General features: G+C 37.8%; 1 protein-coding gene across 1 annotated transcript; it reads right to left on the minus strand.

Moving 5' to 3' along the window:
* Positions 1–3,115: 3,115 nt before the first annotated feature.
* On the minus strand, positions 3,116–8,541 carry zmp:0000000521 (spindlin-Z). The gene is made up of 5 exons (XM_014021256.1): positions 8,389–8,541; positions 7,804–7,845; positions 4,873–5,132; positions 4,406–4,639; positions 3,116–4,132 (listed from the first exon to the last, which is right to left on the minus strand). Exons 2-5 carry the CDS (start codon positions 7,821–7,823, stop codon positions 3,927–3,929), a joined length of 720 nt encoding a protein of 239 aa, XP_013876710.1. The 5' UTR covers positions 7,824–7,845; positions 8,389–8,541; the 3' UTR covers positions 3,116–3,926.
* Positions 8,542–8,625: the final 84 nt, after the last annotated feature.

The raw sequence follows: 8,625 nt of genomic DNA on the forward strand, positions 1-8,625 counted from the left end.
ACATACCAGAGTTCAAACGAGGACAAAGTGTTGGTGCACGTCTTGCTGGTGCATCTGTGACCAAGACAGCAAGTCTTTGTGATGTATCAAGAGCCACGGTRTCCAGGGTAATGTCAGCATACCACCAAGAAGGACAAACCACATCCAACAGGATTAACTGTGGACGCAAGAGGAAGCTGTCTGAAAGGGATGTTATGGTCTAAAACCAGGTGCTTCAGTTTCATTGTCTAACCCCTGTATAATCACCAATGTCTAAACATGAGTTCCTTGTTGATATCTACCGTATCATTAATTTCAGTGTCCAACCACTGTATATGTACCATCCAAAACAAGGGGATTCAAGCAACAAAAATGACTTTCAGCTTTGATCTTTGACCCCAAAATACTTTTAAACCTCTGTTGGGCCAAGAACAATTATCATGTCCATTTTGACTGAAATCAATAGCTCCTTTCATTAGAAACATTGCACACAAGACAGTGTGACGACAGGGGCGGTTCTAGGGGCATTGGCCCCAGCTGAAATCTGATTGGCCCCCTGAAGTGCCCCTGTCCTGCCACTCATCTGTCCTTCAATGAGGTATGTTTACCAGGTTTATTTATTCATATTTATTTAAATAAACCTCATTGCTGTCCTTTACCTGGGAGTGATGATGGTGAATGCAGTTCCATGTTCAAACACTAGAGGCGCCAATGAGTCAAATAGTAAAGTCCAGAATGAATCAAGCTTACAGAATTCTTCTTCTCTTCTTGAGAAAATTTGAACATTGTAAAAAAAAAAAGGTCTTTCGTCTTACAAATGATGGTTGGATTTTTTCCCACGTCATATTTTGAAAATGTCTTATCTAAGTACAGTAAAATGTATGAAAAACTGAATTGACTGAGAATTTGCGTGCAAGATTTTTTTGGTACCACTTTAAAATGAGGCTCTCCTTATAGAAGGCTTATAAAGAGCTTATAAATAGGTTACTAATTCATCTGTAAAGTTTGCACTTTATAAATCATTAATAAATGTTTATTATGCAACAATTAAGGACGATGAAGACAAAACTGTCCAATTTTTTTTACCAAGTAATGAGACAAATCTGTTCACGTACAAATTACATATAAAAGGTGGTATATTAAACACTTCAGACCAGGTTTCTACATTGTAAGTGCAATAACAATAAGAAACACATATTTTAACATTAATATTGTACTGTATTACTGCATTATAAATATTCACAACCGTCAAAGGGAGACTTATCATACTGTAATACACAGTACACTGATTATTGATGACAAACATTTGTAAATGCCAAAAGTTAGTCTTTAATGTGAAAAATCATTTTAAAACTTAAGTGTTGATAATCAATATTTGAAATTATTGTTCAAACATGTAACTACTGTCAACAATGTTGATGTATCAAAAATAATTTCATGTTAACGTACCAAACAATCCAACCCAATCTAAAATAATGTAGTTTTACTTTTTACAATAGGGATCCCTTTAATATATGTAGCTATTTATAATGCAGTAATACAGTACATTTTGACACATTGAACATGTATGACTGGTTAAATGTATACACCTTAACAAAACTGGGGATTTGTGTGAAAGGCTGCTGAACAAAGACTTGGCCCCTCTATGAATATTGTGGCCCCTTGATGGCCCCTTACTCAAAATAATCCTAGATCCGCCACTGTGTGACGAACACCCAGAGAACAGTTTGCCTCCTCGGGCGAAGGTGTAAAAAACCATTTTCTGATATAAGATTGTAAGACTTGGTTGGATGAACAGTTTTTACAGTGAAGTGACTGCTTACTGCTCAAAAATAAGAGTAAAGTGTCCTAGCAGTGCCAAGGCCATATTTAGAGGTTCAACTGGGGTTAATGTTTTCTTTTTTTTAACCAGGTATTTTCTTTGTACTGTTCAGGAATTAGAAAAAATGCCAGGTTCTTATTATCAATCATCATTAATGACCTTGACTTTTGACCCTGCCCAAATCTAATCATACTGAGTGCTACCCTAATGGAGTTACTATGCCTTTTAGTAAATATATAATTTCATTCAGGAGGTATCGTGCACACAAGACCACCCGTGACGGACGGACACCACACTAACACACAGACAGCCAGGGAACAGCATGACTTCAGCCCCAGTGGGCGGAGGCATAAAAAAGATGGCTAAATCCAGACATTTTATAAAATTCCAGTTACTGTGTATCACAGAAGTGTTGCTGCAGCAGATACTTTATAGTCATCATACACATCATTGAAACCTTAAAACATTAGAACTTCAAATGACTGATTTTCATATATATTTGTATTGTTTAACACTTGCATCTAAAAATACTGGGATTAAATGGCAGCATTATTTGGAAACATTTTGACACCTACAAACTAAAAAAAAGGCCCTTAATTTCACCTCAGGACACCTAGTTTTATCAACAGAATTGTCGATTTTGATTTGATGACTAATGCTGGTTATAATGATGCAAGGCCTTCCAATGACGAAAATTTTATTTTAAAACACTGAGGTGCTCTTGTCTCAGTGCAAATATAAAAAGCTCAAAAGACCAAATGAACAAAATAAGAGGCTGTGTAAGCAGTCAGGATTGTCCACATCAAAAATGAAAAATAAATCAATCCAAGCTCAACAGCAGCTTTGACCATAATAATTTGTAAATGCCAGAATAAGTCTAAATCATTACTGCTAAATCTTGTCACTTTTTCTTTCCTAATGGTTGTAAATTATATGCACATAAGCTAACTTTGAGGAGCAAAGACTAATCAGATTGTAAACTGTATGATTTAAAGAATGTTATTCTATAAAATAGTATTGAAATGTAGCTGTCATGATTACATACATTAAGTTTGTGATCCCACTGTTCTTAACATTGTGAATTCCAAAATGTTGAGGTCTATTAGCTCAGTTCAACATTTTTTATTCAGGTTTTATGAATTACTTGAATGTGAGGACATAAAACTGATCAGACGATCAAACTGGAAACATTTTTAAATGGAGCACTTCTTTCTCTTCAGCTCAGCCTTTTAGTGATGTTTTAACCATTCCTATAAGCATATATGGTATGCCTGATATAACATGGAAATGAATGAACATGATCAGATGTGGAAATAATTTCCAAGCAACATTGTTTCATTTATAAAAATGTTTCATTATATTTACAGAGCAAAACATATGTAAAGTCACATTTAACATTATCCCATTCTTTTCTTTTTTGGCAAATAAAGATGTCAGTTTTAAAATACCACACAATGTTGGCAACCGTGCAGCACAAACACGTTTCAAAACATCTCGGATGAACACCAGTGTCTCTGATACACGATGTATGATGGAGCAGAACGGAGACATGACACATTATTTTTCAAGGTTTTGTTTTCTCATGAAAGTTGTTGGACTTTAACAAAAACTGAAGTTCACCGTTTTAAGAAAATAMGCCTACAAATCAAATGACCTTTAGTTCAATATTTAACAAATGGAGGTGATGTTAAAAGAATAACAGCACAGCAGACAAATTCTTGTTTCGATACCAGCAGCAGAGCAAGATATACCAGGTGAAATAAATATGTGAAATGAAATTAAAGCAATCCGCAGACATGTTGGTCAGAAAAATGATTTTTTTTTTTTTTTTTGGTTTGATGTGGTACAAGTGTGACTGAAGTAAAGCACACGGCACCTGCTGGGCTACACGACTGGCCACAGACCTGTTTTATTTACACTCAAGAGGAATTAGTGGTCATTTAGTAAATTAAGATTTAAAAGTGAATATCAGAAATTAAAATGCTTTGTTGAGGCAAAAACAGGCCTCTTGATGATGGGAAAATCTCCCAGTGAAGAAGAAAAAAAATCATAATGTTTAACACTTCAACAGGTAACGACTGGCTGGAACAAGTAGAAGCCATCAGCTGAAACCCGACAGTCAGTATTAGGTGGTCTTCACCAGATCGTAGACGTGGATGTGAACATCGTCGTCGTATTTTATGTAATAAACGGTGGGCTTTGCGGGGACTTGGTAGATGACTAATCCCGTCCTCTTCAGGCCGTTATCTGTGACGTACTCCACCTGCTTACCCACAAGGCTCTCAGGTTCCTCACCTGGTTTCCGGTCAGCTGGCAGCAGATGTTTGTTCTCTGCAAGACCACAGGAAGAAAAGGCGGTGTAACTACAACAGCTTTATGTTCCCAAAGTCTCTCTGTGAACTATCATGACTGCTGCAGTAAAACAGTACTTCAGTACTGAGCAGAAACTCTGCACGGACCGTTTGAGTAAAACAGTGAAGCAGAGACAATGAGCTCCAATGCAGACTATGTAAATTTGTTCTGTTCTTTTCCTCCCACCTCTCTGGATGCATCTGAAATGTTAAACACTTCTCTGCAGAAACCCCAAACATCTCATTACTGTACCTGACTCGGGCAGGACACGCAGGTCTCCGTCCTTATAGTCGTCCCACAGCTGGTACATATACAGCACGGGGTCCTTCTCGTAGGTGATGTAATACCAGTGGGTCATGATGGGGGCTCGGGACAGCACCATACCTCGCCACTCGTTCTTTTCGCCATCCTCCTTCTCGAACAGATGCTCCACTGCTCGACCCACGAGCTCCTCCGCGCCAGGAGGCACCTTGATCTTATTGTTTACTGTCGGAGGGAGAAATCACCGTAGAGCTAAACATTTACAGTCAATTTAACATTCATTCTGCAGCTAGTCTCTTCATCTGGTAAAGACGCGTTTCAGTAAAAATTACAACTTGTAGGACAAAAAAACCCATTCAGGTTCATGTCAATGTAACAAAGAATTGACATAAGACTGTTTCATTTAAGCAGGTGCTCAAAGTCAAATGTCATAATTAGACCGATGCCGTCACGCTCACCAACTTTTTCCGTTAAAACTTGCAGATTGGACACCCGGTTGTCTTTGAAGAGCTCGATGCCGTAGATGCAATCAAAGCCGTCATATTTGACCATGTAGAGAGAACTGTTGACAGACAGGCGCTCCAGGACGGTGCCTTTCCACTTGGTTACGTTCCCCTTCTCCCTCCAGGTGTGCTGAATCCGGCGGCCCAGAAGGTTGTCAGGGTCCGGGCCGAGGGTCGACGCTGAGCATTCACTCAGCTCCCCACTGCTACGCTTCCTGTATATTCAAAATATACAAATATTTTTAAAGGATGCTTTAAAGGGGGAAAAGACTTGTTCACTGGCTTGTGGAGAAGAGCAGGTTTCGTAGAAGATGCGAAATGTAAACTTTTGCCCTTAAAATAAAGACTAAAAACTGACATGTAAACAATTACAACTGGACTGCTGTCACAAACCAAACTAATGTGATTCTTACACATAAAACACAACAATATTCAAGAGATATAAGGGCTATTTTCTTCTGAGATTTTTTTTTTAACTTCTTTACTATTCATACAAATCACAGCTGGAGATTTCCTGCTAAAGCTGCACTCTCACAGCTGGAAATGTGAGTGAGGGGATGTGAAGGAGCATCTGTCTCCAGCACACAGGAGGTGTGAGTTGATGCAGAAAAGATGTTGTAGACATTTATTTGGTGGTTGTTGTTGTTTTAAACACATTGAAAATAAGACAATGGGCCCACTGTCCCACCTGCTGATCTTAAGGACGTTTTACTAAGGACACAGAAAGAAAATGTCTGCATGAAGACCAAACCAATTGCTTTTTCCCAAACCCCTTTTGTCCACAATTAATTTCTATTTTTCTCTTAAAAACAAAAAGACATTTAAATAGTCATTAATAAAAACAAAGATTGTGTTTTTATCTTTAAACAAAGTCTGGTCTTGTCATTTGCTTGAGCTTTATTTTACTCTCTTGCAGATCTCTGTATTATTATTTTTATACTCTGCTTGTTTGTTTTTATTGTTTTATTATTTTATCTTTAGTATTTGTCTTTTTTATTTTTACACAACTCAATATTTATTAGGGACACCTTGCTAGTACCAGGTTGGATCCCTTCTTCTACTTTAATTCTTTGTGGTATTCATTCAACAGGATGTTAGAAACGTTCCCCAGAGATGTTGGTTCATATTGACATGATAGCATCATACAGTTGTTGTAAATTTGTCAGCTCATTGTCCAGTTGAACTGAGTCCTAGCAGCTGTGGAGACTGTTGAAGACTAGTGACAACAGAGCCTCCAGATCTGACAATGTTTTCAAATCTCTTTATCGTTTGATTTTAGTAAGTCTGTGTGAATTATGGTTTAAGTTTCTTGTTTTTAGCTGACAGGAGTGGTCTTAGCTGACACCTGGTGTGGGGCTCTGCTGCTGTAGCCCATTTATTTCAAGGCTGGATGTATTTTGTGTTCAGAGATGGTATTCTGTCAACGTTGTTTGCAACAAGTGACTATTTGAGTCTTTCTGCCCAGTCTGCCCATTCAGACCTCTTGGATTTTTATTTTATTTTTTGTTCACTGGATATTTATTTATTTTTTCAACCATTAAAAAAACCCTTAAGATTGGCGGTTACTGGAAAAACTCAGACGAGCCCTTTTGGCACCAACAACCACTCCACATTCAAAGTCACTTAAAATCCTTTTCTTCTCCATTCTAAAGCCTAGTTTGTAGGGCTGGGCGGTATACCGTTTTGTACAGAATACCAGTTTTTATTTTTGTTATGATATGAATTTTTTGAATATCGGACATTCCGGTTTAAATAGCGGAATGTTTCGTCGCGGCCGCCAGTGAACTGTTGTTTCCCGAGGGACATTTTTCCTTGCTGCACCGCTATGTGCGTTAGCATGCTAATGTTTGGAGCAGCTAGTTGCAGCCGCGGGTGGCGATTCCGCTGCTTATATTGACTGACGTTTGAAAAAACATCCCGTTTTCGCCGTTGCTGAATGTAGTAAACACCTCTTCAGTGACGTGCACAGTTAGATTTAACGCGGTTAGTTAATATGGAGACGTTATGCTGATGGAGACTTAACGTGGTTCTATTGTGAAAAGCATAGGGAAGTAGTTCCTAGTAGAGTTGGAATTGACTGGTGTGCAAGGTGAGTCATGCTGATAAGCTTTAATAAATAACATAAAACAATAAACCCGATCATAATCTTTTCTTAACCCTCCTCCTTCACGACTGGACCAAAATGCATAACTACTGTCTCCAACCACCAGTCAGAGAAGAACAGACACAGAGGAGAGAAACAGAGACACAGACAGAGGTACAGTAAAAGAAAAAAAAAGTCAATAAGCAGGGTTTGTACATTTTAWTATCMGCTGAGCTGTGATGAAAAGAAAAATACCGTCAAATACCGTGAAACCGGTGAAAATGTTGAAAATACCGTGATAAAAAATTTTGATCATATCGCCCAGCGCTACTAGTTTGAACATCAAGACACCTTCACCACATGCCTAAAGGCACTGAGWTGCTGCCATGTGATTGGCTGGTTGACTCTTTGTGTTGACAAGCAATTGAACAAGCGTACCTAATAAAGTAGCAGGTGAGTGTATGTTGCCTGGCTGCAGTCTACTGTGATCTTATCTAAAATGAGGTTTGCAATCAGTTTAGGTCAAAGAATACTTCTGACTTATCTGTGCAGACATTATATAGGTGCGCTCTGTTTTAGGGTGATTTATTTTGTGCACAGATTAAATATGATGAGGTATGAGAGCACACCATTGTTTAAATATATTTAAGATAAATAACATTTTTATAAACAAGAATCATGATATAACTTGGCAATATAAACTACCAGAAATGCCAAATTATACATTTCATGTTATACATAAATAATAAAATATGAAACAGCAAAATAGTCGAGGAATAAAACAAGTAGCTGTTTAAACTTACCTTCCCCGTTTCTTTGACATGTTTCCATAAATTCACACAAACCTATGAGAAACAATATGTAATCAGCACATTAAAAAAACACATTTAAAATATTAGAGGCCTCTATGTTATCCGGTGAGTCACACATAATTCATACTGAGACATTCAAATAGTGAACAAACCCATAACCGGATGTAAACAAGCACCATATAAGAAGCGGGGTTACATCATTAGCTAACTATGGCTAATGAATGTTTAACTAGTTCTGTTTAACAGAGCCTGTCGGCTGTCGACCAACAGAACGTACTGCAGGTTTAAAGACGAACAAGCTACTTGACTGAGGATTGTGGATATTTTTTTTGACAAAATTTATTGTAAAGAAGATTTGTCTGAAAAAGCTGGGCTGCTGCATTTTTGCACTTAAGCTAGCCGAACAAAAGGAAATGCATCGCCATAAGCGCAGATTTTTTTTTTTTTTTCCCCACCGCTGCGACAGCTAACACAGGCAGGGGAAAAATAAAACAACCGGGATAAAAACGGTTTTATTTACGATGTGGTCGACGAGCTTAATAGTTAAGAGTCAGCAGAAGAAGTTATTTACCCTACCTGATGAATATCTTCACATGTGTTAGCCTTTCCCGACCAGATTCCTCCACTGCTACACGGAAGCGAAAAGGATCTTTTGAAACTACAAATACCAGAAGGCGGCTGCACTGCTCGCAAAGCACTCTGGGAACTGGAACCATTAAATGCGTCATTAGTCAATTTGAGCAAGTTCAGATTTATATAAATGCAATTTATATTAATTTTAACATTTTGTTTCCTTATACGTTTTATTAAACT

Source organism: Austrofundulus limnaeus, unplaced genomic scaffold (assembly GCF_001266775.1).
Source record: "Austrofundulus limnaeus strain Quisiro unplaced genomic scaffold, Austrofundulus_limnaeus-1.0 Scaffold3, whole genome shotgun sequence".
NCBI lineage: Eukaryota > Metazoa > Chordata > Actinopteri > Cyprinodontiformes > Rivulidae > Austrofundulus > Austrofundulus limnaeus.

What these genes read in the sequence shown, in the direction of transcription:
- zmp:0000000521 (XM_014021256.1), bottom strand. Translation starts at nt 7,823, where the DNA reads ATGTCAAAGAAACGGGGAAG. An exon ending in AGTTTTAACGGAAAAAGTTG is followed by an intron (nt 4,640 to 4,872) that starts GTGAGCGTGACG and finishes TCCCTCCGACAG; the next exon opens with TAAACAATAAGATCAAGGTG. An exon ending in GCGTGTCCTGCCCGAGTCAG is followed by an intron (nt 4,133 to 4,405) that starts GTACAGTAATGA and finishes GTGGTCTTGCAG; the next exon opens with AGAACAAACATCTGCTGCCA.